The following is an 18,326-nucleotide window of genomic DNA, read 5'->3' as shown; positions in this document are numbered from 1 at the left end:
TCTCTCTCTCTCTCTCTCTCTCTCTCTCTCTCTCTCTCTTCTTCACCCCCCCCCCCTCTCTCTTCCCCCCCCCCTCTCTTCCCCCCCCCTCTCTCTTCCCCCCCCCCTCTCTCTCTTTCTTTCTCTCTCTCTCTCTCTTTTTCTCTCTCTCTCTCTCTCTCTTTCCCCTCTCTCTCTCTCTCTCTCTCTCTCTCTCTCTCTCTCTTCCCCCCCCCTCTCTCTCTCTCTCTTCCCCCCCCCCCCCTCGTGCTCTTTTCGCGCTCTCTTTTTCTCTTTCTCGCTCTCTCTCTCTTTCTCTTTCTCGCTCTCTCTCTCTTTCTCGCTCTCTCTCTCTTTCTCTTTCTCGCTCTCTCTCTCTTTCTCTTTCTCGCTCTCTCTCTCTTTCTCTTTCTCTCTCTCTCTCTTTTCTCTCTTTTCACTTTTAGAAATCCAAATCTTTCTTTCTTCACACCATATATTTCTCTTGCATGAAAATTGTTGTTTCAACTCATTCACCCATCATTCCTGGACACCAGGCACAGCATGTTTAGGATCCTGCAATCAGGGAAGCTTTTCAATTTTTAACATGATTTGTGCTGATGCCATAAAAATGCATTCAGAGAAACAGAAAATAGAGCGGGTCTTAGTGAGGATAAATTCAAAAGCAATCGCAGTAAATCATCTGAAAAAACACTGCTTCCTGCTGCGCCTGGCAATCTAGTCATAATTTGAAGAGAATCTGAAATGCAATTGCAGGAAACTCGTGAGGCTCTGCGATCTGTGACAGGGGGAGTTTTATGGGCGGAGATTCAATTGTGTGGGATGGCCATAAAAGATCGGAGATTTTGGGTGTAATGTACTTGTGCCCATAACTTGTACCCAAATTCTGTGATCTTTTAGGCTGTGTAATTGATTGTCTCTCCGGTTACACTGGTCTCTAGAACCAAATACGGAGGAAATGCAAGGCCTATTTTCCTTCAAAAATCCCTGATTAAACTCATGGTTGCACTGGAATTGTGATTGGAGGATGTTATATATTTATAGCATGGCTAATCCTTTTTGTGCGTGCTGTGTATCAGTCTTCCTGGCCATCTAGTGACGGTCTGCATGTGGCAATTGGAGGTGGCTAGAAATTGAACAGCACAATACTTTGAAAGTGAGGAATAACTTGAGTAAATTGTGAAGAATTTCCTCACTCAAAGTAAACCGGTTGTGCCACTGTTCACCCTTGGGCATGCTGGAGGTGTGGACATTTTATTAAGGCCATTTCCGGAACAATTTTTGTAAAATGGCCATTACTGTCAGGTCCCTCCGTCACCAGCCTTGCACATTGGGAAATTGTGGATGTATTGCCTGGTGTGGGATGCTTTTTGTCAGTGTCACCCATTGCTCAAGTTTGGCCACATTATATTTTTATTTATTTAACAAGGTTTCTTAAAGTACACATCACATGGACTGCTTCTTGACTCCAGCTGGTATGTTGAAAATCTTAAGAAAAGAATTTGATTTACCAGGGCCATCTTGACCTCTGTTTCTTTCTTGTGCAGATGATTTATGGAGCTGGTATGGTTTTTCTTTTAGTTTAATTCCTGCATAAAAAGACCAAATAAAAATAACTAGTAACGTCTGTGGTTTTAGCTTCAATCCCATAGCGCAGATTATAAATGCAATATTACTCTACCCAGACTTGCATTTTATCACGTTGAAATGGCTCCAGGTGCTTCACATGATGCATTGGGTGTGACTGATGCAGGCAATCACCATGGTCCTTAAACATTTGTGGGCGAGAAAGGAATAGAGAGATATGGGGGCATGGTGGGAATTGGTAATTAGAATGGGAGGGGTACAAACACCAGTGTAGACCTGTTGTGCTGAATGTCCTGTTTCTGTGGTATAGATTCTGTGGCTGATATTTTCAAGCACAGTGAGGGGGGGGTGGGGGGAGGAGGAGCTCTAGTTTTGACTTCACAGCGCGCATGCATTTTATTTTTAAATGGCTTCCCCACCCGGAAGCCAGCCTGATTAACAGGTAGGGCTGCTTGTTGGGCGGGGAATGCTTCAGGGACCGCAGCTCGGGAGCAGGTAAGTTGGTGCTGCTGGGATTGAGATCGCGAGGGGGCAGGAGTGGGGGCGCTGGGTGCAGAGTAGCTTGTAGGGTTTGGGGGGGGTGGTGATCCTGGCCCACAGGCAGTGCTGGAAAGGCACATGCCTCTTACACACAGTAGTCCTCGCCTACCTTTAGCTGCCGGGTTTCCCGAGACCTGGGAAACCTGTCTGACCAGGGTTAAATCTAAAGTGGAGATAAACTGAGGCACGCAGCCTCATTAAAATATTTAAATTTGCGACTCTCCTCCTGGGAAAAAATGGAAGTGGGTGGTTTGGTTGCAGGTTTGAGATTTTAAAATTTTTACATCCCACCTTTTTTGGGGAGTTAAAATGACCTTCCTGTAGCAACAGTCAACAAAGCAGTTAATAAAAGGATCTTTTAATGTTTGCCAGAATAGGCAGGCACGACATTAGTTTAACCTCTCGGCTGAAAGGCAGCATCATCAGTAATACTGCGCTGGAGCACCAGCCTCTTGTGTCCTTGAGACCTAGAGTGAGACATGAACTTTCAACCTATCGGCAGCAGACCGGAGCTGGAACCTTAGCGGTGCTCAAATACATGTGACGGTAGTGAGGGAGGGAAGAGTTCCAGTTGTAAAATTATTACACCATTTGACAAATTTCACATCAGATTAATATGACATTGTTTTTGTCTCCGAACAAATGCTTATTGTATAAAATCTCGATGGAGTTTTAATAACTTAATATGGAATGAAATGCGATCCTCCACTATCTGCATTTTGCTGGGGTTGCAGAAGAAATAACACTGGATATCTGCGACACTAGAATAGTAACACCAGGCTTGGAATACCAGCAGGACCAATGGGTAAAGGAGCATGGCATTTATATAGTGCCTTATCACATCTCGCAAATATCCAAGTACTTTATGTACATGTGCAGCAAAGTTGCCTAATCCAGTGAATAGAGAAGGAAGCATTGCACTGGGGTGAGAACTTGGGTCTGTTTTAAACTTGTGTGACGTAAGCATGAATTGTTCAAATGTACAATTCATTCAGTAGATTTACTGCTCGAACCGCCACCCCTACCTCCCCCACCCGGCTAAATGATCAGTTCTATTGCATTGCTGCATTACTACTCACCACTAAAGTGGAATATTAATTCACAGGGCTGTCACAACCTTTTGGATCTCCAATCCAAACAACCATCTCATCAACAATGCAGCGGCTGGAGCTCAGGTAAGACATGTTTAAAATCAGTTTCTGAATGCCAAACTTGAAAGCTGGGTGGGTGTTACAGATTTGCCTGAGATGATCTCTCTTTCAGAGTCATTGGCAATGATCCCGTTAATTATTTTTGGGTGTGTGGCCCATTCAAAATACAGGCACAAACAGCAATGCTGATGTTGGTTGAGGGATAAGTGTTGACCAGGATACTGAGGAGAACTTGCCTCTTCTTTAAATGGTGCCATTCGATCTTTTTTCATCTGCCTGAGAGAAACAGATGGGGACTTTGGTTTAATATCTTATCCAAGAGACGGCACCTTCGACAGTGCAACACACCCTCAGTACTGCACCAAAATGTCAGCCTGGATCTTGCGCTCCAGTCTCGTGGAATGGGCTTTGAACCCACAACCTTCTGACTCCGAGGCGAGAGTGTTACCCACTGAGCCATGGCTAGAATGTGATTAGAGTTCATTTGTTGCCCCAACTGCTAATGCAGATGGACTATAATGTGGAAAAATGTGAGGTTATCTACTTGGGTAGGAAATATAAAAAAGCAAATTATTATTTAATTGGGGAGCGATTACAAAATGCTGCAGTACAATGGAATGTTGGCCTTTATTGCAAGGGCGATGGACTATAAAATAGGGACATCCTGCTCCAACTGTACAGGGCGTTGGTAAGACCACACCGGGAGTACAGCGTACAGTTTTGGTCTCCTTATTTAAGGAAGGATATACTTGCATTGGAGGCAGTTCAGAGAAGGTTCACGAGGTTGATTCCTGAGATGACCCTGGTGTAAGGGTCAAGGATGTCTCGGAGCGGGTGCAGGACATTCTGAAAAGGGAGGGAGAACAGCCAGTTGTCGTGGTGCACATTGGTACCAACGACATAGGTAAAAAAAAAAAGGGATGAGGTCCTACGAAACGAATTTAAGGAGCTAGGAACTAAATTTAAAAAGTAGGACCTCAAAAGTAGTAATCTCGGGATTGCTACCAGTGCCACGTGCTAGTAAGAGTAGGAATCGCAGGATAGCGCAGATGAATACGTGGCTTGAGCAGTGGTGCAGCAGGGAGGGATTCAAATTCCTGGGACTTTGGAACCGGTTCTGGGGGAGGTGGGACCAGTACAAACCGGATGGTCTGCACCTGGGCAGGACTGGAACCAATGTCCTAGGGGGAGTGTTTGCTAGTGCTGTTGGGGAGGAGTTAAACTAATATGGCAGGGGGATGGGAACCAATAGAGGGAGACACAAAGGAGGCAAAAGCAAAAGACAAAGGAGATGAGAAAAGTGGAGGGCAGAGAAACCCAAGGCAAAGAACAAAAAGGGCCACTGTACAGCAAAATTCTAAAAGGACAAAGGGTGTTAAAAAAACAAGCCTGAAGGCTTTGTGTCTTAATGCAAGGAGTATCCGCAATAAGGTGGATGAATTAACTGCAAATAGATGTTAACAAATATGATGTGATTGGGATTACGGAGACGTGGCTCCAGGATGATCAGGGCTGGGAACTCATCATCCAGGGGTATTCAACATTCAGGAAGGATAGAATAAAAGGAAAAGGGAGGTGGGGTAGCATTGCTGGTTAAAGAGGAGATTAATGCAATAGTTAGGAAGGACATTAGCTTGGATGATGTGGAATCTATATGGGTGGAGCTGCAGAACACCAAAGGGCAAAAAACGTTAGTGGGAGTTGTGTACAGACCTCCAAACAGTAGTAGTGATGTTGGGGAGGGTATCAAACAGGAAATTAGGGGTGCATGCAATAAAGGTGCAGCAGTTATAATGGGTGACTTTAATATGCACATAGATTGGGCGAGCCAAATTGGAAGCAATACGGTGGAGGAGGATTTCCTGGCGTGCATAAGGGATGGTTTTCTAGACCAATATGTCGAGGAACCAACTAGGGGGGAGGCCATCTTAGACTGGGTGTTGTGTAATAAGAGAGGATTAATTAGCAATCTCATTGTGCGAGGCCCCTTGGGGAAGAGTGACCATAATATGGTGGAATTCTGCATTAGGATGAGAATGAAACAGTTAATTCAGAGACCATGGTCCAGAACTTAAAGAAGGGTAACTTTGAAGGTATGAGGCGTGAATTGGCTAGGATAGATTGGCGAATGATGCTTAAGGGGTTGACTGTGGATGGGCAATGGCAGACATTTAGAGACCGCATAGATGAACTACAACAATTGTACATTCCTGTCTGCCGTAAAAATAAAAAAGTGAAGGTGGCTATCAAGGGAAATCAGGGACAGTATTTAAAGCCAAGGAAGTGGCATGCAAATTGGCCAGAAATAGCAGCGAACCCGGGGACTGGGAGAAATTTAGAACTCAGCAGAGGAGGACAAAGGGTTTGATTAGGGCAGGGAAAATGGAGTACGAGAAGAAGCTTGCAGGGAAGATTAAGGCGGATTGCAAAAGTTTCTATAGGTATGTAAAGAGAAAAAGGTTAGTAAAGACAAATGTAGGTCCCCTGCAGTCAGAATCAGGGGAAGTCATAATGGGGAACAAAGAAATGGCAGACCAATTGAACAAGTACTTTGGTTCGGTATTCACTAAGGAGGACACAAACAACCTTCCGGATATAAAAGGGGTCAGAGGGTCTAGTAGGGAGGAGGAACTGAGGGAAATCTTTATTAGTCGGGAAATTGTGTTGGGGAAATTGATGGGATTGAAGGCCGATAAATCCCCAGGGCCTGATGGACTGCATCCCAGAGTACTTAAGGAGGTTGCCTTGGAAATAGCGGATGCATTGACAGTCATTTTCCAACATTCCATTGACTCTGGATCAGTTCCTATTGAGTGGAGGGTAGCCAATGTAACCCCACTTTTTAAAAAAGGAGGGAGAGAGAAAACAGGGAATTATAGACCGGTCAGCCTGACCTCAGTAGTGGGTAAAATGATGGAATCAATTATTAAGGATGTCATAGCAGTACATTTGGAAAATGGTGACATGATAGGTCCAAGTCAGCATGGATTTGTGAAAGGGAAATCATGCTTGACAAACCTTCTGGAATTTTTTGAGGATGTTTCCAGTAAAGTGGACAAGGGAGAACCAGTTGATGTGGTATATTTGGACTTTCAGAAGGCTTTCGACAAGGTCCCACACAAGAGATTAATGAGCAAAGTTAAAGCACATGGGATTGGGGGTAGTGTGCTGACGTGGATTGAGAACTGGTTGGCAGACAGGAAGCAAAGAGTAGGAGTAAATGGGTACTTTTCAGAATAGCAGGCAGTGACTAGTGGGGTACTGCAAGGTTCTGTGCTGGGCCCCAGCTGTTTACATTGTACATTAATGATTTAGACGAGGGGATTAAATGCAGTATCTCCAAATTTGTGGATGACACTAAGTTGGGTGGCATTGTGAGCTGCGAGGAGGATGCTATGAGCTGCAGAGTGACTTGGATAGGTTAGGTGAGTGGGCAAATGCATGGCAGATGAAGTATAATGTGGATAAATGTGAGGTTATCCACTTTGGTGGTAAAAACAGAGACAGACTATTATCTGAATGGTGACAGATTAGGAAAAGGGGAGGTGCAACGAGACCTGGCTGTCATGGTACAACAGTCATTGAAGGTTGGCATGCAGGTACAGCAGGCGGTTAAGAAAGCAAATGGCATGTTGGCCTTCATGGCGAGGGGATTTGAGTACAGGGGCAGGGCGGTGTTGCTACAGTTGTACAGGGCCTTGGTGAGGCCACACCTGGACTATTGTGTACAGTTTTGGTCTCCTAACTTGAGGGACATTCTTGCTATTGAGGGAGTGCAGCGAAGATTCACCAGACTGATTCCCGGGATGGTGGGACTGACCTATCAAGAAAGACTGGATCAACTGGGCTTGTATTCACTGGAGTTCAGAAGAATGAGAGGGGACCTCATAGAAACGTTTAAAATTCTGACGGGTTTAGACAGGTTAGATGCAGGAAGAATGTTCCCAATGTTGGGGAAGTCCAGAACCAGGGGTCACAGTCTAAGGATAAGGGGTAAGCCATTTAGGACCGAGATGAGGAGAAACTTCTTCACCCAGAGAGTGGTGAACCTGTGGAATTCTCTACCACAGAAAGTAGTTGAGGCCAATTCACTAAATATATTCAAAAGGGAGTTAGATGAAGACCTTACTACTCGGGGATCAAGGGGTATGGCGAGAAAGCAGGAAGGGGGTACTGAAGTTTCATGTTCAGCCATGAACTCATTGAATGGTGGTGCAGGCTAGAAGGGCTGAATGGCCTGCTCCTGCACCTATTTTCTATGTTTCTATTAAAGTGTTATCATATGAGGAAAGGTTGGGCCTATTCTCATTGGAGATTAGAAAAATTAAAGATTCTGAGGGAGCTTGACAGGGTAGGCGCAGAGAGGATATTTCCCCTCATGGGGAATCTAGAACTAGGGGGCATAGTTTCAGAATGAGTGGTCGCCCATTTAAAATTGAGATGAGGAGGAATTCCTTCTCTAGGAGGGTCGTGAATCTTTGGAATTCTCTACTCCAGAGAGCTGTGGTGGCTGGGTCATTGAATATACTTAAGGTGGAGATAAACCAATTTTTGAATGATAAGGGAGTTGAGGGTTATGGGGAGCAGGCAGGGAAGTGGAGTTGAAGCCAAGATCAGATCAGCCATGATCTAATTGAATAGCGGAGCAGGCTCGAGGGGTAAATGGCCTCCTCCTGCTCCTACTATGTTCTTATTACCTTTTGTGAGAACTTCAAGATCCCCAGTTTACTTTTGGTTGAGCAACTCTACTTTTTCTCTCGAAGTAAATAGTGCTGGGTCTTTGGGAATGACAACCTCAGAATCTGGAACCTAGCTCCATATTGTAGCTCAAAGCAAAAATCCCTGCAGACCAAATAGCTGAAAACTCCAAAATGTATCTATGGGAGAGTCTGTGTTCAGGATCCCTCTGCTGTGAGGTTGTAAACTCCAAGGGATTCATTCTCACCACTGCAGAGTGGACCCTCTGCTTGTTATGGAACTTTTCCCACTTTCATGAATTTCAATGGAAATCAAAAATAGATATCGGGCGGGTGAGTGACCCCCTCAGTCAATTTATCACCCATACAGTAAAAATTGCCCTTAGTGTTTTGCGATCAAATTATTTTGAAGGCACGGGGAAAAGCTTATCTACAAATAAAAGGTACATTTTGTTGAATGAAAACAACTCTCTAGTCCCACCATTAGGCAGGCACGAGTCAATGCCAGTTGTAATAGAGGACACTGATTTGAAGCATCTATTGGTTACCCATTGTAATGTATGCATACTCACAGGTTTTTACAGCTGTTGAGTTGGGAGTGGCTTAGCCAGTCACATGATGTTCACAAGGCTCAATAAAACCCCAGCCAGTTGGGTTTGGGGGATCCACGATGAGGCAGGTGGTTGTGAGCCTGGTGGATGAACTGGTAATGTGTCGTGTGATTGTTAAACCTTTTACTAATTGCGGAGGAGCCTGGTCTCCAGTCGTCTTGAATCCCCTTGCCACTGGACCAAGTCCTTGCTCCATCAAGCTCATGTGGTAGCTGCTGTGCAATAGCCAGACCACATTAAAAGAATTCACGCAGAGGCATCTTCCATCAGTCACCTGAGTACTCATTTCTAGTGTGGAAGCAATTCATCCTCGACTGAGGGACTGCCTATGATGATGATGATGACTAATAAACCAACTAGTTCCTAATAGCAATGTGTTGCTATGAATTCTTAAGTAAAGAACCCATGAAGCAAATACATTACACCCATGTAAGGTAATCATACCAGGCAGAGCATCCAATAAAAGGCCTAACATGGCAAGAGAACCCCCATCCTGCATAAACGGAGTCTTGGAAACAGTCTCCCCATGGCAAGTTGTGAAACCCAATTTCAAAAATCTCGTATTTTGTGGGCTGGCATCTGAAAAATGATCCTAAAAGCTGTGAGATTGCCACAGAAAAACCCTACTAATGCCCTTCAGGGAAGGAGACCTGCTGAATTGATGTCGAAAATCAGCCATATTGAATGGCGGTGCAGGCTCGAGAGGCCATATGGCCGACTCCTGCTCCTAATTCTTCTTCTGGCCTACAATCAGCAATAATTAACCTCCGATCCTATTTAAACTTCCCCCTGGGGATACCTCAACAGTGCCATTAACAGGATTAGTAACTAACTATTACAACCGTGCTCCAGATGACCTGTGAGCCACATCATGATCCATCAGCTAGTATTTTTTTGTTGAAAACACCATATTGTGCATTTGCTAATTTTAATATTTCTTGTTTTTTGTTCCCTAGGATGTGGGGATTTGGTTCATCTTCCACCATGCTCCCACTGGGGAGTCCGTGGGCCAATACCCAGAGGGTCAGTCTGAGTTTACTCCCCTGGGAGTATTTTATAATAACAGGGTGCATTCCAACTTCAAGGTGTGTAGAATTCTACTACAATAAGCATTCTTGTAATAATCAAATCAGTCTGGACTCCTTGTTTTTAAAAGAAACGTAGCATTCCTGCAGCTGTAATTGGTTGTGGGGTTATACCGCACTATGCTGGCACGACCAACATCCCCATATTCTGAAATACGTCTGAAATTCAGGATATTTATAAGAAGCATTTCACTGCAGGCCTGGTCAAACTCTACCTTTAATTTCTGTCACAAGCACAACCACAGAACATTCTTTATTCTTAAATACGGCGCTCTCAATAAATAGCTTGCTTGTTATACAGTGGAGCCCATTTAAATGGCCAACCTTTTGGCAGTAAATCTTATTCCGTTATCTGGACTATTCATTTAAGCAATTATAATTGTTGCAGTGAATAACCTGCAAAATACTGAGCAATCAAATCTGTCTTCCCTGCCCGCCTCAAAACTATCCATCAGCAAACTGATCAAATTACTCAGTTTCTTCAAACTATTTTCATTCAATTAGATCAGTGTGTACAACTAAATATATAAACGGACAAGACGCACCAAAGTGGGGAAAGAGTCACTGAACCTACCAGGAAATTGGCTACTTGGTGTTCAAAATGCCAGCCAGAGCTTTCCTGAACATGGACTGGCTTGCCTTGTATGATGGAAAATAAGTTATGTATTGGAGTGTCCTGATAGATATGTACAGCTGCTGCCAATGACCTTTTCTTTCTCGGGCCGATGGCAGAGTCAGACATTGAGCATGTAGTGTGAATTCCTACACTGGGAAATATTTTGAGAACTGATCTCCGATTGAGCGAGACAGGAAAAGAAAGATAGAGACTGACTGAATGTGATGGTCGCACCCCTATGTTTTCACGATCTCCTCTGACCTTCTCCGCCACCCCCCCCCCCCTTCCCCCGCCCCGACCTTCCTCTCTCTGACCTTCCCCCCCCCCCCCCCCCCATCCACCCCCACCCTGATCTTCCCCTCTCTGACCCAGAAGGATCAATCCTCTGCTTTATCTTTCTATTCTGACTCCGATGCTCAAATTTTGTATTAATGATTGTTGCTCAGAAAATGTCACCCCACTGGTATTGCCATGCTGTCTCTTGGATGCTTTTTTTTTTGTTGAGATTAATAAATTGTTGAAATCAAGGCAATAAGGTTCGGGCAGTGAAATCAAATGTGAGTGGGTAGCTCCCTTGGAAGTACTGGCACCAGTACAAGTGCGATGAGCTGAGTTGCTTCCCTCTGTGCTGCAGCTTCTAATGGCAACTGAGATAGTGAGAGGGCTTTCTGCATCTCCTGCAGCTACCCACTGGCACCAGGAAAATGTTTGTCCCCATATACAAAAGTCATACAGCACATGCAGCCAGTCGTCCCATCGTGCCTGTGTCGGCTTTTTGAAAGAGCAGTCCAATTAGTCTCCCACTGCCACTGACGCATTAACAGCGTTAATTGACATGTGCTATATTGTATTGTGCATAAATGAAAGTCAGATTGACAAAGGCCAAACAAAGTGGTTGGCTCCTGAGATGTTCCTTGTGGGTAACTGGAAGGACCCTGCGGTATTGAAACATAGAAACATAGAAAATAGGTGCAGGATTAGATCATTCGGCCCTTCGAGCCTGCACCACCATTCAATAAGATCATGGTTGATCATTCACCTCAGTACCCCTTTCCTGCTTTCTCTCCATACTCCTTGATCCCTTTAGCAATAAGGGCCGTATCTAACTCCCTCTTGAATATATCTAACGAACTGGCATCAACAACTCTCTGCGGTAGAGAATTCCACAGGTTCACAACTCTTGAGTGAAGAAGTTTCTCCTCATCTTGGGCCTAAATGGTTTACCCCTTATCCTTAGACTGTGACCCCTGGTTCTGGACTTTCCCAACATCAGGAAATTCTTCCTGCATCTAACCTGTCCAGTCCCATCAGAATTTTATGTGTTTCTATGGGATCCCCTCATTGTTCTAAACTCCAGTGAATACAGGCCCAGTCAATCCAGTCTCCTCATATGTCAGTCCTGCCATCCCGGGAATCAGTCTGGTGAACCTTCGCTGCATTCCCTCAATAGCAAGAACGTCCTTCCTCAGATTAGGAGACCAAAACTGAACATAATATTCCAGGTGAGGCCTCACCAAGGCCCTGTACAACTGCAGTAAGACCTCCCTGCTCCTAAATTCAAATCCCCTAGCTATGAAGGCCAACATGCCACTGTACTGCCTGCTGTACCTGCATGCCAACTTTCAATGACTGATGAACCATGACACCCAGGTCTCGTTGCACCTCCCCTTTTTCTAATCATCCGCCATTCATATAATATTCTGCCTTCACGTTTTTGCCACCAAAGTGGATAACCTCACATTTATCCACATTATACTGCATTTGCCCACTTACCTAACCTGTCCAAGTCACCCAGCAGCCTCTTAGCGTCCTCCCCACAGCTCACACCACCACCCAGCTTAGTTAAGGGCAGCGATGATTTCCACTGGTAGTGAATTATAGATGGCTGAGTGCTGTGTGGGTGCCTCATCTCCATTACAGCCTCCCTCGTGAGCATGACTCCTCGGCCACTTTCTCTAGCATGCCGAGGAGTACTGCATTGGATCTGTGTCTTTGGTAGTACAGGTACATGTTGCAAGTTATGCTCTTCCTCCATTCCGGCTAATCGACTGTAGTATACCCATCAAATGAATAGTCCAGATAACGGAATAAGATTTACTGACAAAAGGTTGGTCATTTAAATGGGCTCCACTGTACAACAAGCAAGCTATTTATTGAGCGGCCTCTGGAGCAGTGTGGAGGCATACTACTCTGGGGAGCAGCGTGAGCTGGTGCAGGAGAACAACGGCAACGAAGAGTGACATCATCAAGGTCCCAGGTCGGTGATTGGAGCGTGGACAGGTCCAGCAGGAGCGGCGAGATCGGGGCGAAGGAGCGGCGAGAGACTATAGAGGGATGTGATCGGGGCCCAGGAGAGGTGTGAGATCGGGGCCAGGGGCCCGGGGCAGCACGGGCCAGCCCACACTGCGATATGTGTGCGCATTAGGTCCGTGCAGCAGAGCTGGTCTCCAGTCGCTGCTGGACCAAGACCCAGCTCTGTCAAGCCCGTGTGGTGGCTGGGGTGCAACGCCCACCACATGTTTAAAAAAAATAAAAAATCCACGCACAGGCATCTTCCACCCTTCAAGATGTAGTTCAGGTCCTTCATTGAAACACCTGTGAACTCAGCCTTTTTTGGCGTGGAAGCAAGTCATCCTCATTTCAAAGGACTGCCTATGAGGAAGACCCATCAATGACCAAGACATGGTGCTCTCTGCTTAAAAAAAAACTCTCTTATTCGCACCCATCACTGCTGGGCTGACATTTCAAAGATTCCCATTCATTAAACTCCTTCATGCCAAGTTTGATCTGAAGTGAAATACTCAATTTTTGATTTGACTATGACCAAGGGAAATTACACAAGTTCCTTATTAACCTTAACACATCATTAATGAGCAAAAATGATCTTATTCACTCCTCACTAATGCTCATCGTCTATTTTCAGGGGTGGGAGTACTGAGAGCTGCATTAAACTTGAACCAAGGATCTGTTGGCACTTTCAACCAACATTCCGCCACCTTTTACAGGCATCTATGTTTTTGCTAAAATTAACAGCAGGAATTGCCCCCACCCCTCACACTGAACAGGGAAAATATAATTGTGAATTGAGGTTTAAGGAAAAGTTGAAAGTTATAAAGCAAATTTGAACAAAGAAGCAGAAATTGCACAGAACATGTGAAAAATGGAGGTGGCAAGACAACTTACAGAAGGTAAAACTGAAACAGTTTTCCACATCTATCAGAGGAATGTAAAATGGCAAAGAAGGATGAGTGAGAATGAAGGAAACAGTTTAAGTCGGTGGAAAAGGTGAAGTAGCAGTTCAGTAGATCTCTGAGGATGCAGGGCTGGAGGAGTTTCAATGCAGTGGGGAATTCAATTGCCCACAATACCACCTCCTGGCCCGCTTCACTAAATCCCCAAATCCCCAAATCCACCAAAGGGAGGAGGCCCTACTGGTGTTGCTGATGCATGTTCTGCCTTTATTATCTATTGCGAACCGGGCTCCAATACTGACAATGAAGAGTTGTGTTTTTGTTATGTTGACCAATCTGGCTTCTGTGCTTTATTGACATCTAGCCTCCCTTTCCCCAGGCTGGACTCTTTATTGGCAGTGGCGTGAAGACAACCAAATCGAATGCTGACAATCCCAGAGAGGTTCTTGCAGTGGATGTTGCCAGGTATAACAGAGTTTATTATTTTAGGATGTTCAAGCTAATTGTCATTTATTTCACATAAAGGGCCTTCCATAATTTTTTTTACATTTATGATTAGTTGTGTGATGAGTGCACAACTAAGTGGTTCAGCTGAAATGATCCATGTTGGTTCCGTTTAGGCTTGTTAAATTCAAGCTATTTGGCTCTGTGCACTGTGTACACTCTGTTTCCTCTTAATCTGAGCCCCAGTTCCCATAGCTGGAGGCGCTATCAGAATGATAGAGTTCTTTCCTGTTGGTAGTAACAATTGTCTTTTGTTTGAAACCTTTGTTGTCGGTAGTTTGGGATGTGTTTTGTTTCTTTGGGGTGGAAGCTGTTTTTGGGACCATAACCAGCGGTGTTGTGACATCGTGCGGCCTGAAATTGGTCCTCTGGCCTCATTAACATTCTGCCGGTGCCCTACGTGCCTCCACGGTGCTGCAGATGACAGCCCAATGGTATGTCCCAGGAGGGGGTGTTGGAACGGCTAATGGGAGGGGTGCTTGTGTGGACTGGAGTCAGGGGAGCACTCCTGCTTCTCACCACCTTGAAGTATGAACAGCTCTCTGATTTCAGGGACCATGACGAGGGTTTAATGCATCTTTGATAGATATATAACCTCGTCACATGTTCTCCAATAAAATTATTCTTGTTTTTTTAAATCAATTTTGATCTGCAATATCCACCCTATGTCTAAATTCTAAGCTTGGTGGTAGATGATAGGCCTTCCTAAGTTTGATGTATTCTGCTCAAAAGATGGTTCAAGATCATGTGTGATTCTCAAATAGAGGCAGAGGTTTGCAAACTTCCAGATGTAACCATATGGATATCGTGCATTAATGTACAGAAACATATAAGCCCAGAATTTCCGCTGGCACCGTAATGTTGCCTGTTTACAAGCGAGAGCAGCTCTGAGGAAATTACGACCATGGATGGTACCATTTAGGATAACGAAGTCTGTTACTCAATTAGAAATGGTTTCCATTCTAAATCATAAAGCTTCTTGTTCTGACCTATCCTTTTTCAGAAACGTGATTCTTCCTCACCTTCTTGAAGTATTATAAACTAGGCCAAGTAGATTCCATGTAATCATAATTTGGGTGAAATTATGCAGGTTGTGATCACTGGTAGGTTTTGACACCCATTCTTGGCCCCTTCCTTCTGGATAAAGGGGCTGCTGTTTATTCCCCGCAGTTGGGATTCTTGTAGGATTCGGTCCTTTGTATATACTAAAGAATGATTTCACTGAGGTCTAATTATTGCTATCTTTCCCAGTCCTTGTAGCTCCTTCACTCCGCCCACACTACCTGTCCATTGTTGGGGGTTTGGAGAGAAGTGCGAGGTTTCCCAACGTGTTGTTCATGGAGTAAATTCACCAATCCTACATTCCAAGGAAGCACAACTCAGAATCAGGGCTTCAGTGTTGTAGCCCTCTCTCTGATCGGAGCCTCTTTCAAACACCGTCTTTGGGCGATGGATTGGTGAATTTGTCCCACTGAGCTGTTTTTCTGTAAGGTCTTTTGTACAGTTACATTTGCTTCAGTGTAGTCATAGAATCATAGAAGTTTACAGCATAGGAGGAGGCCATTCGACCCAATGTGGCCGCGTCAGCAGAAAAAAGCAACCGGCTTAATCCCACTTTCCAGCTCTTGGTCCGTAGCCCTGTAGGTTACGGCACTTCAGGTGCACATCCAAGTATTTTTTAAATGCAATGAGGGTTTCCGCCTCTACCACCCTTTCAGTCAGCGAGTTCCAGACCCCCACCATCCTCTGGGTGAATAAAGTTCTCCTCAACTCCCTTCTAATCCTTCTACCAATGATTTTAAATCTAAGCCCCCTGGTTGTTGGCCTCACTGCTAAGGAAATAGGCCCATCCTATCCACTCTGTCCAGACTCCTCATAATGTTATACGTCTCAATCAAGTCTCTCCTCCGCTTCTCTGTTCCAAAGAAAACAATCCCAGTCTATCCAATCTTCCCTCATAGCTAAAATTCTCCAGTCCTGGCAACATCCTTGTAAATCTCCTCTGTGCCCTCTCGAATATAATCACCTCTTTCCTGTAATATGGTGACCAGAACTGAATGCAGTACTCTCGCTGTGAACAGTTCAACATAACCTCCCTGTTCTTGCATTCTATTCCTCAGCTAATAAAGGAAAGTATCCCGTATGCCGCCTTAACCACCTTATCTACCTGTCCTGCTACCTTCCGAGATCCGTGGACATGCACTCCAAGGTCCCTTTGTTCCTCTACACCTCTGTGTCCTACTATTATTTAATGTGTATTCACTTGCAGGCCTGTAGTAATACCCTGTATGGTTCAGAGACATAGACCATGTACAGCAGGCACCTCAAGTTGCTGGAGAAATATCACCAACGATGTCTCCGCAAGATCCTACAAATCCCCTGGGAGGACAGAGGCACAACATCAGTGTCCTCATCCAGGCCAACATCCCCAGCATTGAAGCATTGACCACGTTTGATCAGCTCCGCTGCGCAGGCCACATAGTCCGCATGCCAAGCACTAGACTCCCAAAGCAAGCGCTCTACTCGGACCTCCTTCATGCAAACGAGCCAAAGGTGGGCAGCGGAAACATTACAAGGACACCCTCAAAGCCTCACTGATAAAGTGCGACATCCCCACTGACACCTGGGAGTCCCTGGCCCAAGACCGCCCTAAGTGGAGGCAGTGCATCCGGGAGGGCGCTGAGCACCTCGAGTCTCATCGCCGAGGCATGCAGAAATCAAGTGCAAGCAGCGGAAAGAGCGTGCGGCAAACCAGTCCCACCCTCCCCTTCCCTCAACGACTGTCTGTCCCACCTGTGACCGAGTCTGTGGCTCTCGTGTTGGACTGTTCAGCAACCAAAGAACTCACTTCAGGAGTGGAAGCAAGTCTTCCTCGATTCCGAGGGACTGCCTATGATGATGATTCACTTGCTTTGTATTCAACATTCAGGAAGGATAGAATAAAAGGAAAAAGAGGTGGGGTAGCATTGCTGGTTAAAGAGGAGATTAATGCAATAGTTAGGAAGGACATTAGCTTGGATGATGTGGACTCCATATGGGTAGAGCTGCAGAACACCAAAGGGCAAAAAACGTTAGTGGGAGTTGTGTACAGATCTCCAAACAGTAGTAGTGATGTTGGGAGGGCATCAAACTGGAAATTAGGGGTGCATGCAATAAAGGTGCAGCAGTTATCATGGGTGACTTTAATATGCATATAGATTGGGCTAACCAAACTGGAAGCAATACGGTGGAGGAAGATTTCCTGGCGTGCATAAGGGATGGTTTTCTAGACCAATATGTCGAGGAACAAACTAGGGGGAGGCCATCTTAGACTGGGTGTTGTGTAATGAGAGAGGATTAATTAGCAATCTTGTTGTGTGAGGTCCCTCGGGGAAGAGTGACCATAATATGGAGGAATTTTACATTAGAATGGAGAATGAAACAGTTAATTCAGAGACCATGGTCCAGAACTTAAAGCAGGGTAACTTTGAAGGTATGAGGTGTGAATTGGCTAGGATAGATTGGCGAATGATACTTAAGGGGTTGACAGTGGATGGGCAATGGCAGACATTTAGAAACCGCATGGATGAACTACAACAATTGTACATCCCTGTCTGGCGTAAAAATAAAAAAGGGAAGGTGGCTCAACCGTGGCTATCAAGAGAAATCAAGGATAGTATTAAAGCCAAGGAGGTGGCATACAAATTGGCCAGAAATAGCAGCGAACCCGGGGACTAGGAGAAATTTAGAACTCAGCAGAGGAGGACAAAGGGTTTGATTAGGGCAGGGAAAATAGAGTACGAGAGGAAGCTTGCCGGGAACATTAAAACGGACTGCAAAAGCTTCTATAGATATGTAGAGAGAAAAAGGTTAGTAAAGACAAACGTAGGTCCCCTGCAGTCAGAATCAGGGGAAGTCATAACTGGGAACAAAGAAATGGCAGACCAATTGAACAAGTACTTTGGTTCGGTATTCACTAAGGAGGACACAAACAACCTTCCGGATATAAAAGGGGTCAGAGGGTCTAGTAAGGAGGAGGAACTGAGGGAAATCCTTATTAGTCGGAAAATTGTGTTGGGGAAATTGATGGGATTGAAGGCCGATAAATCCACAGGGCCTGATGGTCTGCATCCCAGAGTACTTAAGGAGGTGGCCTTGGAAATAGCGGTTGCATTGACAGTCATTTTCCAACATTCCATAGACTCTGGATCAGTTCCTATGGAGTGGAGGGTAGCCAATGTAACCCCACTTTTTAAAAAAGGAGGGAGAGAGAAAACAGGGAATTATAGACCGGTCAGCCTGACATCGGTAGTGGGTAAAATGATGGAATCAATTATTAAGGATGCCATAGCAGCGCATTTGGAATGAGGTGACATGATAGGTCCA

At 45.1% G+C, this 18,326-nt stretch overlaps 2 protein-coding genes across 4 annotated transcripts in view; both read left to right on the top strand.

The window, feature by feature from the left end:
- The window catches only part of cemip (cell migration inducing hyaluronidase 1), a 259,948-nt gene that overhangs the window by 18,526 nt on the left and 223,096 nt on the right, over positions 1 to 18,326 (top strand). The gene's annotated exons all lie outside the window — the stretch shown is intronic.
- The window catches only part of LOC139227715 (cell surface hyaluronidase CEMIP2-like), a 198,493-nt gene that overhangs the window by 104,933 nt on the left and 75,234 nt on the right, over positions 1 to 18,326 (top strand). For 2 of the 3 annotated variants that reach the window (XM_070858683.1, XM_070858682.1), the window contains 3 exons: positions 3,212 to 3,281; positions 9,522 to 9,650; positions 13,837 to 13,922. In XM_070858683.1, the coding sequence (XP_070714784.1) occupies positions 3,212 to 3,281; positions 9,522 to 9,650; positions 13,837 to 13,922 (285 nt within the window). The remainder of the gene's footprint in view (positions 1 to 3,211; positions 3,282 to 9,521; positions 9,651 to 13,836; positions 13,923 to 18,326) is intronic. The other variant, XM_070858684.1, reaches the window with a different exon arrangement.

Source organism: Pristiophorus japonicus, chromosome 17, assembly GCF_044704955.1.
Source record: "Pristiophorus japonicus isolate sPriJap1 chromosome 17, sPriJap1.hap1, whole genome shotgun sequence".
In the NCBI taxonomy this organism is placed as follows: domain Eukaryota; kingdom Metazoa; phylum Chordata; class Chondrichthyes; family Pristiophoridae; genus Pristiophorus; species Pristiophorus japonicus.
The sequence above is the reverse complement of the archived record's forward strand: the minus strand, read 5'-3'. Positions and strand labels throughout refer to the sequence as shown.